The sequence below is a fragment of the Pristis pectinata genome, chromosome 7 (genome assembly GCF_009764475.1).
Source record: "Pristis pectinata isolate sPriPec2 chromosome 7, sPriPec2.1.pri, whole genome shotgun sequence".
In the NCBI taxonomy this organism is placed as follows: Eukaryota; Metazoa; Chordata; class Chondrichthyes; order Rhinopristiformes; family Pristidae; genus Pristis; species Pristis pectinata.
In genome coordinates, this window is record NC_067411.1 from 92901272 (window position 1) to 92916728 (window position 15457).

Consider the following 15457-nt stretch of genomic DNA (forward strand, 5'->3'; position numbering starts at 1 on the left):
ACAATGGTGAATGGATGGGTTTTATTAATTTCCCAGGTGCTATCTCTGGATCCAGGCTTCCGAATTATTTAGTTCAGGTAATAGAATTACAAATTCAGGGAGGCCAATTATGATTGTTAGTTCCCTTTTCTGAGCTTACCAAGATGGACCATCTTATTTGCATTGGTTATGTTTTCCAGAGGTCTCCTGACCGTGATAAATAAGTTTGCTTTTGCTGGTTTACAATTGGAACTTGTGCTTGTTGGTAATTGTGTGCTGTACTGTTTAAAGAAAAAAATTCCCTTCAGGATTGTTTGAACTCAACTTCAGTCTTCAAGCAGAAACACAAAAATATGTTGAATGATGTGAGCTCCTAATTCTAAATGGTTTAAAACAGTTTTGACTATATGTGCACAACTGTATAGGTCAGATGTTTTGATAGATTTTTCCTAATGATCTGGCAATGGATAAAGTTCAGTTGACTTCTGTATTTTTGAGGTGACCAATAACAGTGACGTGAGTTTATCCCTCATTGCAAAAGCATCTTGGGATATTTTGTCACATACAATGCACCACAACATTGCAAGTTGGTTAGGTGATATAATGTTGATCTAATATTCATTCGAGATGTGTTAAGAGATACCTGTTACTTTTCTCTTTGCTAGGTCTCTGTGTATTCTGTTCCAGACAAGATCAACCAGACTTCATTTTGCACTAGATGCAGCTGTGAAACTCTTAGACTTTTATGAAGATTATTTTACTATCCATACCACTGCCCAAAGCAAGGTATAGAAGGAATAAATATTCCATTTTGTTTTTGTTTTTCTAGTATTTAGGTAATGGTCTGTTCATTAGGTTTTCAGGATTGAAACACATGTTAGACACCTGAGACAAAAAATTTGAAGATAAACATAACACGTATTCTGCTGTAATTCATTTGGTATTGCACATTGTAAAATTAGCAGGAAATTACATGTAAACAACTGATAATATGTTACGAGCACACAAAACCAAAGCCTTAAAATTAAGCTTTTGATAAGAGCATAAGAAAACCAGAGGAGGAGTAGGTTTCTCGGCTCCTCAAGCCTGATGATGATGGCTGATCTGCCCAGCCTCGCGTATCAGTTTGCCATAGGTGTCAATCCCTGAATGTTCCAAACTCTATCTCCTGCCTGTTTAAATACCCCCCAATGATCAAGCCTTAACAACCGTTCAGGTTAGAGAATTCCAGAGGTTTGTCACCCCACGGGAAGTTCTTGTGCACTTTATTTCCAAATGATCGTCCCCTCATCTGTTCCCTAATTTGAGATTCTCCCACTGGTGCAAACATCATCCTTGACATCTACCCTGTCATGCCCCCTTAGGATCTTACATTTTTCAATAAAATCATCCTTCATCCTTCTATATTCTTGGAGTTTAGATCTTTAGCTGCTCAAGATAGGATAATCCATTCATCTAAGGAGCGTAGTGAATCTTTTTTAGACTGCCTTCAATACCAGCATATCCTTTTCCTTAAATAGAAGGACCAAAACTGTGCACAAATCTCCGGGTATGGTCTCAACCCTAACCCTCTTGTAATAAAGGCCAATATGCCATTTACCTTCCTAACCACTTGTTGTACCTGCCTGCTAGTGTAGTAGTGTAGCGGTTAACGTAATGCCATTACAGCGCCAGAGACCCCGGTTCAATTCCCGCCGCTGTCTGCAAGGAGTTTGTACGTTCTCCCCATGACTGCTGGGTTTCCTCCCACATTCCAAAGACGTACGGGTTAGGAAGTTGTGGGCATGCTATGTTGGCGTCAGAAGGGTGGCGACACTTGCGGGCTGCCCCCAGAATATTCTACGCAAAGATGCATTTCACTGTGTGTTTCGATGTACATGTGACTAATAAAGAAGTCTTGTTTTATTTTAACTTATTTATGTACAAGAACACCTATGTCCCTCTGCGCTTTGCTGATTCTGAAATCTTTCTCCATTTAGATAATAGTTGGATTTTAGCTTCTTCTTACCAAAGTACATGACCTCACATATTACCACATTAAACTCCATTTGCCAAGTTTTCACCCATACTCTCTATCTATATTCTGTTGCAGAGTCCAAATATCCTCTTTGCAACATGCCTTTCCACCTATTGTGGTGTTATTGGCAAACTTGGTTACCTCGTGCTCTGCCCCCTCCTCCAGGTTATTAATATAACTCGTAGATAATTGAAGGCTAATGGGGTACTTGACTGGTGAGATCCTTCAGCCTGAAAAAGACCCATTTATTCCAATTCTCTACCTTCTATGCGACCTTCAATCCATATGAACGCACTTCCCCTAATTCTATGAGCTCTTATCTTGTGCATCAGCCTTTTATATGGCACCTCGTCAATGCCTTCTGAAAATCCATATACACCACATCTACAGGTTCCCCTTTATCGACTCTGCTTATAACATCCTCAAAGAACTCGAACAACTTTGTCAAACTTGACTTACCTTTCATAAAATCATCTTGACTTGGTTGTTGTATTAAGCTTCCTAGAACACGGAACAGGTCCTTCGGCCCACAATGTGCCAACATAGCTATTCCCACCTACCTACAGAATGCCCATATCCCTCTATTTTCCTCTCATTCATGTGCCCATCCAAGTGCCTCTTAAAACCCCCAATGAATTTGCCTCCACTACCCTATCAGGCAAGCATTCCAGGCATCCACCACTCTCTCAGTAAAAAAACCTACCCCTCACGTCTGTTCTGAACCTACCCCCTCTCAGCTTAAATGCATGCCCTTACTTCACTCGTTTCACATGCTTCACTTAGTGCCGAGCTATTTCTTCCTTGATTATAGACTCTAGCATCTTGCCCACAACAGATGTTAAACTAACAGGCCCATTGTTACCTGCTTTTTGTCTTCCTCCTTCCTTGAAGAATGGGAGTCTCATCTGTGTTTTTCCAATCTGCTGTTACCTTCAGTTAGGTCGAGATAAACTCCAACCAGTGGCTTCCACTATCTCTGCAGCCACTTCCTTTTAAAACCCTCAGCTGCAGGCCATGGGTGTTAATCCTATTACAAATTACAGTGCATCGCAATACTTGATTGTAAACAAGGAATCATGCGCTTAGGTACTGTAGAGTGCTCAGTTCGGTTTGAGACGACTGCTGCTCCTTCCCAGTTGTCTTATTGCCGGCCTTTTTTCATTGACTCCAGTTGTCAAAGATATTCCTGGTTGTCCCATCCATCTGCAAAGTTGAAATGCTGATCTTCAACCGCCACCCCTATTGCTGCCTTATACTCCAGCTTTATGCAGACCACTTTTCACCCCCTTTAACACTTCAGCTATTTCCCCATCCCCCCGTTCTTCCTCCTCCTGATTCTGCCTACAGACTTCTCGAGCCCATCCTCTGGTAAAGGGAGAATAGCAGGACACATCTGTCAGTGCTGAATGCACCAGAATTTCCTCGATTACGACATCCTGCTGCTAGTTCTGCTGCACAGTTAACATGTGGTTCGATTTGATATCAATCTCTCCCTTTGCACTGTAGCGTGCTTTGTCATGGCTTCGTGAGCAGCTTACTGGAAACAGCAGAGCTTTTTTTTGAAATCGGACACTTTGAGATCTACTGTGACCTCATGAGCTTTGGTTGCCAGTCTGTTAACTTCTAATGGAACTAAGGAGGCATTTGGAAGGTCAGGCTTTTGCAAAGATAGACTTGGCCTGATCTTTGTACCTCAGATCTTCCTTCTTAGTACACTTTAACATTTGATGTTCCAGTTCATCCCTTGAAATCACAATCTACCCACCTCCCACTACTGATTAATAGTCTGATACTTCATATAACAACCCCACACCTCCAAAGCAATCTGCAGCCTACTTGAATTCCTCTATTAGCACTGCAGTGGTGGAGCTAATGGAAGACAGATTTTTATGCATATTTCTGCATGCAAATCCCACTGCAAACAAATCAGCATACATACACGAGAAACAAAGGACTGCAGATGCTGGAACCTAGATGCAAAATACGATGATGCTGGAGGAACTCAGTAGGCCAGGCAGCATCCGTGGAGAAAAGCAGGCAATCAACATTTCGGGTCAGGACCCTTCTTCAGGAACTGAAGATAGGAAAAGGGGAAGCCCAATATATAGGAGGGAAAAGCAGAGCAGTGATAGGTGGGACAAAAGAGGGGAGGTGGGGTGGGCACAATGTGGTGATGGGTAGATGCAGGTAAGAGGTAGTGATAGGCAGGTGTGTGGAAGGAGAGGAGAGCAGATCCACCAGGGGATGGGTCAAAGGTAAGAAGAGAGAAAGAAAAGAGGCTAGGGAAGAAGAGAAGGAGCATGGTATGGGGGTGGGTGTTACCTAAAGTAGGAGAATTCAATAGTAATGCCATTAGGCTGCAAGGTTCCAAGATGGAAAATGAGGTGTTTTTTCCTCCAGTTTGCACTTGGAATTCTCCTGGCAGTTGGAGGAGGCCGAGGACTGACATGTCAGTGATAGTGTGGGAGGGGAGTTGAAGTGACACCTGCGCTCTGTCCGTTACCGCAATCTGCATCCCCTGTTGTACTTCAACTCCCCCTCCCACACTATCACTGATATGTCAGTCCTCAGCCTCCTCCACTGCCAGGAGAATAACAAGGGCAAACTGAAGGAACAGCACCTCATTTTTCCATCTTGGAAACCTTGCAGACTAACGGCTATGAACATTGAATCCTCCCACTTTAGGTAATCCCCATCCCCCTTCCCCACAACCACCCCCCCACCCCCCCAGGCCTCTATTCTTTCTTTCTCTCTTCTCTCTTCTACCTTTGACCCATCCCCTGGTGGATCTGCTCTCCCCTCCTCCCCGCACCTGCCTATCACTATCTCTTACCTGCATCTACCCATCACCACCTTGTGCCCCACCCCGCCTCCCCTCTTTTGTCCACCTATCACTGCTCTGCTTTTCCCTCCTATAAATTGGGCTTTCCCTTTTCCTATCTTCGGTCCTGAGGAAGGGTCCTGACCCGAAACATTGACGGCCTGCTTTTCTCCACGGCTGCTGCCCTGGCCTGCTGAGTTCCTCCAGCATCATGGCGTTTTTCAGCATACACTACAAAGGCCACTTGGTCTTTTGAGCCTGCTTTGTCATTCAATAAGATCGTGACTGATCTGATTGCAAACTCACCTCTGCATTCCTGAGTTGGTTCTAAGCTGCTGTCCTTGTGGCTTTTAAAGATTTTTTTTTAAGATGAAATTAAGATTTTAAAGATAGTCATTGATTACAAGATGATATCTTGTCACTCAAAAGGCATTAATTCACTTAAAAGTTAGGGAGAACCAAATTCCTGAGGAAAAAGCATCAATTCAACGTTACGAGAAATGATATTTTGCATGATTACACAACCTGGGGATTCAATGACTATAAAGCTGTAGGAATGGGATGGTTATAAACCTGTGTCAGGTGTTTACTCTTCACTACTTTCTCATTTTCCTTTTCCTTGCTATCCTTGCTATTGATCTTCATTAAATAGACGAATAGGCACATTTAACTTCTTACTGGTGGGTTGGGGGGCAATAATATCGCTTTGTCTCAGATACTTGACTTCATGGAAATATTCTCTGAGCAACCGTCACTTCTTGGCCCAGATTATGGTGAGAGTTGTGATCCACAGGAAGATTGGAATATATGATTGCCGTCCGTGCTATGCATAACTTTAACTGGATTCACAAGGAAATTCAACATGGAGCTGGAGAAAGAAGAATAATAGGGAAATTATAATTAGGGAGAGGGTAGGTGGGGTAGTGATCCATCAGAAAAGATGGATTTGTTCCACCTCTAGCTGATTTGTGCTTTTTTTTCATCCTTTCCTGTGCTAATAGATTGTTTTTCTATTTGCTATTATTTTGGCATGAAATAATCAAAGAAAAAATAAGTGCCTCTAACTTTATGATTAAAGGAAGTATTTATAATCTGCATATACTACATGCTGTCAAGAGGTACCACAGTATGTCTCAGAATATTTCCAAAAATCACAACAGAATGATAATGCCAGAGCATTTCAAGTTGATGCAGGCATGCTTTTGAATCTTTTTAAATTCTGATGTTGCCCTTGGCTGCATGTGCTTATCATAATGCTGCTGATTTCCCTACAGATTTGGCAGCAATCCCTGATTTTCAATCTGGAGCTATGGAGAACTGGGGCCTTGACAACCTACAGAGAAACAGCTCTGCTTTACAACTCTGAAACCTCTTCAGCTTCTGACATAGCTCTGGATCACCATGATCATAGCACATGAGCTGGCTCACCAGGTAATGAACAACAGAAACAGCACAGTTACAGGCCCTTCGGCCCCACAATGTTGTGCCGACATTTTATCCTGCTCTAAGATCCTATCTAACCCTTCCCTCTCACATAGCCCCCTATTTTTCTATCATTCATGTGTCTATCTAAGAGTCTCTAAATGTCCCTCATGTATCTGCCCCCCCCACAACCTCTGCCGGCAGTACATTCCATGCACCCACCACTCTCTGTGTAAAAGCCTTACCCCTGACATGCCCCTTATACCTTCCTCCAATCACCTTAAAATTATGTCCCCTCATGTTAGCCATTGTCGCCCTGGGAAAAAGTCTCTGTCCGCTTGATCTATGCCTCTTATCATCTTGTACACCTCTATCAAGTCACCTCTCATCCTCCTCCTCTCCAAAGTGAAAAGCCCTACCTCGCTCAACCTATCCTCATAAGGCATGCTCTCCAATCCAGGCAACATCCTGGCAAATCTCCTCTGCACCCTCTCTAAAGCTTCCACATCCTTCCTATAACGAGGCGACCAGAACTGAACACAATACTCCAAGTGTGGTCTGACCAGAGTTCTACAGAGCTGCAACATTACCTCGCAGCTCTTGAACTCAATACCCCCAACTAATGAAGGCCAACACACCATACGCCTTCTTAACAACCCTCTCGACCTGCGTGGCAACCTTGAGGGATCTATGGATGTGGACTCCAAGATCCCTCTGTTTCCGCCACACTGCTAAGAGTCCTGCCATTAACCTTGTATTCTGCCTTCGAATTCAATCTCCCGAAGTGTATCACTTCAAAACTTATCCAGGTTTGAACTCCATCTGCCTCTTCTCAGCCCAGCTCTGCATTCTATCAATGTCCTGTTGTAATCTACAGCAACCTTCTACACTATCCACAAACACCACCAACCTTTGTATCATCAGTAAACTTACTAACCTACCCTTCCACATCCTCATCCAAGTGATTAATAAAAATCTGCAAGTTAAAAGCTTTCAACTTTTGAAACTTAAATACATCCCAGGGTAAGCTGCTTAAGTACTCTAGCGGAATGTGGAAGCGGCACGAAGATGGAAGGGTTAGACATGCAGTAGCCTTTGTGTTGCAAGCCCAACTTCCTATCCTTGACCTTCAACAGCATGGACAGACAGCTGAATGGCAACCTCCTGTGCTGTAAATTTCTACAGCGCAGGGAATGGTGAAAGCACCTGCTATCCAATAGAATTCCTTCTCCTATCCACATTTCACTACATTGTTGCTGAGGTCCACCTGCTGGTGGGTTAGGATCTGAGGTAGTTGGGCAATGTCCTACAGGGCTCAGTGGAGGCTTCCTCTCCCTCCATTGCCACCTCTGGTTAGTTACCTTTGTGAGCCTTGGTCGCTCTCAAAAGAGTACAAGGCAGTAGTTCCTCCTGCCTTCTGTCATTTTAAGGATTCTTGTTGTGATGGACTGATTCTTCCCAACACCAGATTTCCATGGTGTCACTGGGCAGGTCTCTCAATGGCAGAAATTTTCCCTGTGTGAGTAACATAACATAGCCAAGGAAAACTTCTTAGTGTTGTAGCTGATTCCTAGGAACTCTTTGATAGAAGCCCAACAGATGTGTTGCTGACTGAAAGATGGCGAGTTTTGTTTGGCAATTTTGAGTGTACTTATCCTTTTCTCCATATCTTCTTGCCTCTTGTAAATAAGAGGTAAAACGTAGATCTCTGCTATTGCTGTTCCTGATTGGATATGAAAGCACTCAAAATTCACTCGAGAAATGATTTAACCAGGAAGTGAGGGAAATGAGCCATTGATCTCATTGCTACGGGTCATAAATATCTGTTGCTGCAATGCACATGATTAAAATACTATCCTGAGCAAAATATGTTGGGGGGGAAAAGAAGAGCTAAAGATGTTAGTGCTTAAGTTTGCTGATTGATGGTGTTGAAATATTGTCTGTTTAGATACCAGGAGAATGCACTTGTTCTGTCTAATGTTTTGAACAAATATTTCTCTTAGTGGTTTGGCAACTTGGTGACCATGGAGTGGTGGAATGATCTATGGCTGAACGAAGGATTTGCCAAATTTATGGAATATGTCTCCGTTAATATCACGTTCCCGGAGCTGCAAGTTGTATGTATTGAAAGCCTTTCCTTGAATATTATAAACTATTCCAAGTTCTTTTATAAGAGTCATGTTGGCACAGCCACTAATTCTGTGCATGTATTGGGATTTTTCAGTAATGATTTGTACTCAAGTTCCCACACTAACTTCGGCTTATCAGTCTCTGAACCATTAATTTTACCTGTTGTGGCATGAGGGAATTCAATAGCTCATAAAGTGCATGAAATATATGGTATCGCCACAGATGCAGGCATGTTCACTCTCGAAGTAAATGTGTTCCAGTTTGACAGACAGCTTCGATCTTGCCATTTATGTATGACAGGAATTTACATGTTAATGGGAGCTAACGTAAAGCCATTAGTCATCATACAGAACAAAGGTGGAAGGAATTTGAGAGTAGGTTACCTTGCTGCTTTTCTGCCCTCATAGCTGCATGCTGGTGGTTTTGAAAAGAAGCCATGACTGCAGGAATGAAGCAAAATAAAAACAAAAGTAAATCCCAAAACAAGTTGAAGCTATAAGCTGGTGAGAAAACCTTTGTGGTTGTGTAGAAGTTAGCATAACGCTATTACAGCACCAGTGACCCTGGTTTAATTCCAGCCACTGTCTGTAAGGAGTTCATACATTCTCCCCGGGTCTGCATGGGTTTCCTCCGGGTGCTCTGGTTTCCTCCCACACTCCAAAGACATACGGGTTAGGAAGTTGTGGGCATGCTATGTTGGTGCCGGAAGCATGGTGACACTTGCAGGCTGCCCCCAGAACACTCTACGCAAAAGATGCATTTCACTGTGTGTTTCGATGTATGTGTGACTAATAAAGAAATCTTATAGATGGCAAGCTTTTGGAATGCTTCTAAACATCGTTACATTTCCCATGATTCTAAACATTTGAGAGCCATTTGGGCTGGTACTTGAATGAGCAGGGCATCGCGGGATATAGAATTAATGCAGGCAAGTGGAATTAGTAGTGATAGGCATGATAGACGGTAGTGGGTCAAAGGGCCTGTTTCTATGCTGTACAACTTGATGATTCTATCCTGACCTTCAGAAACAATCAAAAACAGTAAAGAATGAAATAAGCAATTAAAAATTTAAAAGTATGAACTTCTTTTATTCACCTAAAGCTCTCTTAAATAATTATTCTTGGCTTATAGAACAGAGAAGGAAAATTATGAGTTATTTTTGTGTTGGTGAACTGTAAACAGTGAGGTCCCAGAGGGATCAGCAAGGGTTTCCACGTCTTTCAATCCACGTGAAGGGCTCGAGTGTGTCGTAACTACTTTTGCTGCTGATGAAAAGGAGGTTGGAAGAGCAAATTCTGCGGACAACACAAATGATCTGCACAGGGGTGGATGTATCAAGTGGGTGGGCAAATATTTGTAGTTATCCACTTTGGGAAAAAGAATGGAAGTGCAGAAGATTGTTTAAAGGAAGAGTTGACTCTAGAATACTGTAGAACAGAGGCATCCGATTGTCCCTGCACATCAACACAGAAAGTCAGTATGTAGCAACAGGTAATCAGGAAAGCAAATCTAATATTAGCCTTTATTGCAAAGGGGATGGAGGGTAAAAGTGGGGAAGTCTTGCCAAAACTGCACAGAGTACGAGTGAAACCATAGCTGGAGTAATGTGTGCTTTTCTTACGGAGGCATATACTTGTATTGGATTTAGTCAGAGAAGGTTCACCAGATTGATTTCTGGGATGAATGGGATTATCTTATGAGGAACCTGTGGGAGTTTGGATGAATGAAAGGTGATCTTATTTGAGGCATAAGATTCTGAATGGGCTTGACAGGGTAAATGCTAAAAGGATGACAGCTTGTGGGGAAATCTAGACCTAGGAGGCATAGTTTCAGAATAAGGGGTCACCCACTTAAGATAGAAATGAGGAGGTATTCCTTCTCTCATAGGATCATATATCTTTAGAATTCTCTATCCCAGATAGCTGTAGTGGAAGAGTAATTGAATAATTGCATGGTCAAACTAGATTTTTGGTCTGTGGGGGAGTCGAGAGTTAAATTATGGATTACTCATCATTAGTTGAACAGTTTGGAAAGACATGTATATGTAAACTGTAAATGTGTGATTCCAGGACTAAAGTCCAAATGCTTTTGCCTTTCATAGAAAGAGTTCTTCTTGGACAAATTTTTCAGTGCCATGGAAGTGGACGCCTTCAATTCTTCACATCCAGTATCAACTCTGGTGGAAAATTCTGCACAGATCCATGAAATGTTTGACGAGGTCTCTTATGAAAAGGTAAATAGAAATAAATTACAGTGGCTTAATGTGCCATCACAAGAAAGGAAGGAATACATTTACTGTGTAGCTTATTGTTTCTTCTAATGTGGTGGGGGAAACTGTTACTCTGTTGTCTAATGTGTTAATTTGATGCTAGATGACTTGTTGAAAGATTCAAGTGGTATTGACATGTCCTAAAGGTTTCAATGCCAGTATAATAAAATAATGGAAAAGGAAATTGATATAGTTTCCTCACATTTTTCCAAAGCTGCCACAATTTAGGAAATCAGTCTTTTGAATTGGAAATACCACAGCATTGTTTAAGAAGAAGGAGAAATAAGGTAACTACAGACCTGACTGTTCAACATCCGTTGTGGGAAAGTCACATCTTTCACGAGTGGTAGAATGAATGATTACTTTGACATTTGGATTTGTTAAATATTGGTCATGCCTGCTTAGTCTAGTTATACCTTTTTTTTTTAACAAAAAGCGCTTGTGTGGTGGGTTGAGCAAGTATCTCTTGGTTGATTTGTTTTGACCTTCCATGACATATTTGATAAGGTTCTTAGAAAAGATCATGAGTGAAAATGTATGTGAATAGAACTGGAAGAAATCTCATCACCTGGATTGTAATTGACTGGGGAACAGAAGGAAGGAGATATTCTGTGACTGGTGGTGGTGACGACGGGTACATTCCAACCTTTCAGAGTTATTAGTTCTGATAACTGTAACTGTATAAATGGTTAATTATGTATAAAACGGATTCTGTTGAGCGGAGGAGCCAAGAACCAGGGCACACAGGGGAAGGTGATTGGCAAGAGAACCAAAGTAACATGAGGAAACGTGTTTTTACACAGTCCATGATTAGGGTCTGGAGTGCAGTGGTAAGGGTAGTAGGGGAGGCAGATTGAACTGCAACATTCAAAAGTGAGCTGGAAATGTCTCTAAAAGGGAAGAATCTAGGGGGCGGTAAAGAGTCGCTATGATTTCAATGGGCTGAATAGTCTCTTTTCATGCTGTAACACTCTGTGAAACTGAATAGGACTCGGTAACATTGTTAAAAGATGCAACGTGCCATAAATATTTTTACGTTGTACGTGTTATGTTTTATCAATGTAAAATTTATCATGTGGTACCAAAGGTCTATTGGCATCATCTACCAATGCAGTAATGTTGCAATGCAGTTGAGAAAACGTCCAGGGTAAGAAATTGGTCTTTGGTTGCTAGTGTACCTGCTGCTGGCTGTTTTCTCCTTTGCACTTTTCTATTGACTTCGCATATTTAGCACATTCAAAGCCAAATTTCTTCCTTATCATGTGTGACTGGTTTAAATTATAGGGAGCTTGCATTCTGAACATGCTGATGGACTATCTGACGGAAGAGGTTTTTAAAGCCGGCACGATTAGCTACCTCCAACGACACAGCTATGCAAATGCAAAAAATGAGGATTTATGGAATAGTCTGACTAATGTAAGCTGAAGTATTTACATTTACAAAGTCACTTTTGTTAATGAAGCTCCTGTAGAGTTATTGTCCGTGTAAACTTCTCTATGCCATTAACCTTCTCTATTCTCTGGTTAGTAAATAGTTTTTTCATCCGCGGTCATTACACAATGGACCAAGGATGTTTAATAGTAACAGGCTTAATTTGTTTAAGTGTATAAAATATATCATCATACATTTTATTCTTGTGCATTAATTTAAGATGCTACATCACAAAACTTGAGTCATTTCTGTTTACTTTATTTCTTGTAGAACTTTAAGTTCTTAACTAGGTGGCCTGATTGCCAGGAACCTAATACAACTAGAACTATCATGAGATGACTGCTTTCTGATTTTTTTTCCTGCAAGAAAATTGCTAGAATCTGCATTTGTTAGCTATTGTTTATCCATTGTCAGGAGATATGAAAGAAAAGCTAATCAGTCAATGTTAAAATAACATTACAGATACCTGCTTCAGGTAGGCCACAATCAGATGCAGAATAATTTTTCCTCATTCTGTTTGAAAAAGATTCTTTAATCCTAATTACAGAAGAACAAGCTCATTTGTACCAGTGAGATTCTCTTGCTATATTCCTTATTTGCCTTCATATGGCCATCTTGTGAAAGGTTATTGATTTAGTGTCAATTTATCATGGGTTTAGAGTTTGAACATGTGTTCCTTGCACTGAGTTAAGATCTAGCAGACTTATTCTGCATAGTACCTTGACTAACAGGATATTTTAAGTTCATTCCTGGCTGCTTGAAACTCAGTTCTGAGCAATGAAAGGATACATGTCCAGTTGTAGAACAAAACCACCCCCCCCCCCCCCCCAAAAAAAGTCAAACATTTAAATTAAACCACACTAGTTTTTAAAGTTTGGTGAAAATCACATGAATCAAAACTTAAGCTTTGAATTATTTTGCGTGTCTAAAGTTATTTCAAGTAGTAGTCAAGTATGAGCATAGGACTGGAGAATGTGGTGTAAAGTTAATTAACCATGAAAGTCACCAGAGCTTTAAAGACCTTTCCCCCCCCCATGGTAGAGGATAATATAGACAGAGGAACAGGCCATGTTTGTTTATTATTTTCAAGTGGCGATGTAAATGTCTGTCCTTAGACTGTATTGGTAATGGAACAGAAGCTTGTGTCAGGATGACGTGGATGAATATTTTGGACTTTTGCTCAGTTGCTTGGGGCTTGCGTATATTTCTTGTCTCTCAAAAGATTAACTGTAATTGATTCCGCTATAGGTTTATTTACCAGCATGGCGGTGGACTAGGTCAAATGATATTGAACACTGTTGATTACCATTGACCCAAACTTGAATATGAAGAGTGGGTAGATGATCGCGATATGAAAGTGGAAAATGTTAGAATAAGTGAATAATTACCACAGAGGCAAACTTTACGCAGCATTTTGAAGGAGAACTGAGAAACGGAGCGATTTGGAGGCAACAGCAGAGCTTAGGGCTGAAATGGTGATGGCACAGCCGTGATGATACAGGCAGAGAAAGAGGAACTTGCGCAAAAGGTCTAAACTCTTATTCTGCTGTAGCGTGTTGCAGAGCTGGGGATGGGTGAAACCAAAAATTAATTTATAAAAGAAGATGAGAAATTTAAAATGGATACGTGGGTGGACTGGGAACCATGGAAGTTATTGAGCAGAGGGATATAGGTAGGTGACTTGCTGCAAGTTAGGAAAGAAGCAGTAAACTTTTACAGTGTTTCCAACATTGAAATATGAGGACATAACTATAGAAGCAGGAATCAGCAATTTGGCTTCTCATGCTTGCTGTACCATTCAATGTTATCTGGCTAATATTTTATCTTACCGCCACTTCCCTGCACAAATCCCACATCTCTTGATTTCTTTTCATACCTAAAATCTATTGGTGAGCTGAATGGTCTAAAGTTTAAGGTCAATTACAGTACTTTTCTAATTAATTAAGTGGTTCCATGTTTTTTAAGCAAATGATTAAAAGTAAATTCTGAATGTTATTTTTCTAGATTTGTCATTCAGATGATGCACATGGAAGCAGACTAAATAAGCCACAATTTTGCAGAAGAAGTTCAGACCTATCTTCTGGTTCAGTAAGCCATGTTGTTGATAAATGTTCTTATTTGCATGAAGATTTCCATTCAGATATAATTCTAAATTAAGGTTTTGCAATATAATTGGTTGTTGAAACATCAGAATTTTTGAATCTGTCAAATACATTTGAATTTTGTTTTAATCTTTATTTGATAAGATATATCCACTGTATTATACGATACAATTTAATTTTGATTTGTTCTCCTTCAAGATTGAGTCTCTTAGTATTCAAATACATTATTTTTCTCCAATTTTTGATACATAATTCTCTGAGATGAAAGACCACTGACTTCAACAAATATCTTAATACTTTTAATCATTTTACCACAGATCATTACAAATGCCTCCGATACCTTTCGACCAGACGTGATTACTGTGTGCTGTTGGTCTGGAACTTGGGAGACAATGCCAGTGGCTTTGGTGTCTAGCTGTTGGCATTTACTCTCCCTGTAAATATAAGCTAGTGCAGCTCCCCGTGAAGAGCTGGTCTTGCTGGCCAAGTTCCACTACAGATTTCTCACTTTGCTGAGGTGTTGGATTTCTCACAGAGTTGAGCAGCAGTACATGGACTTGCCATGATTTGCTTGCTGAACTTGGGCCAATTTACCCAGTGCAGAAACACTGAACCCCTTCATTTGAATGGAGAGCAGCAGTTGTGAAAAAGGATATGATATTTTTTACAAATTTTTGAGCTAATTGAGATTGGTTTAATGTTTTTAATTGTTTAAAGGTGTTTTAAGTGATTTAACTTTTTTAAAGATTTTAATAGCACTTTTTTAATTGTTCTGTGGATTCTAATGATGATGAACGTTTCTGAATGTGCATGGGAGCTTGACAACTTTGGCAGTCTCCAAAACCTGGAGGTATAACTTTGTGTCAGGGTAGGAAATTCTTTTTAAGATGCCTCATTGTTCTGTCCACCCCTTGCCCATCCCTCACAACACCTAACTACCCATGAGATGCATAACTTCATGTTGGATCTGGATGGCTTTGAGAACAAATTAGAGTTGAGAACATAGAACAGTACAGCGCAAGAACAGGCCCTTCAGCCCACGATGTCTGTGCTGACCATGGTGCTAATCCAAACTAATCCTATCTGCCTGCACATGGTCTTGAATGTTGCAGTTTTGGTCTCCTTATCCAAGGATGCCCTTTCTATGGAGGGAGTAAATCCTTAAATGGCAAAGCAGATCTATGTAGAGAGATTCGGACATTTGGCATATATCTGCCAGACTTCGAGCCCTGTCATGATTTCGCAGTGAGAGCACTTATTCTTCTAAATCCCAGAGAATACAGCCT

At 40.9% G+C, this 15457-nt stretch overlaps 1 protein-coding gene across 1 annotated transcript in view; it reads left to right on the forward strand.

Annotated features, from left to right (window-relative positions):
- LOC127572931 (endoplasmic reticulum aminopeptidase 1-like) overlaps positions 1 to 15457 on the forward strand; it is a 70660-nt gene that overhangs the window by 28845 nt on the left and 26358 nt on the right. The window contains 10 exon segments of the mRNA XM_052020658.1: positions 645 to 686; positions 688 to 736; positions 739 to 765; positions 6092 to 6141; positions 6143 to 6205; positions 6207 to 6248; positions 8243 to 8356; positions 10471 to 10602; positions 11923 to 12054; positions 14074 to 14157. Of these exon segments, the coding sequence (XP_051876618.1) occupies positions 645 to 686; positions 688 to 736; positions 739 to 765; positions 6092 to 6141; positions 6143 to 6205; positions 6207 to 6248; positions 8243 to 8356; positions 10471 to 10602; positions 11923 to 12054; positions 14074 to 14157 (735 nt within the window).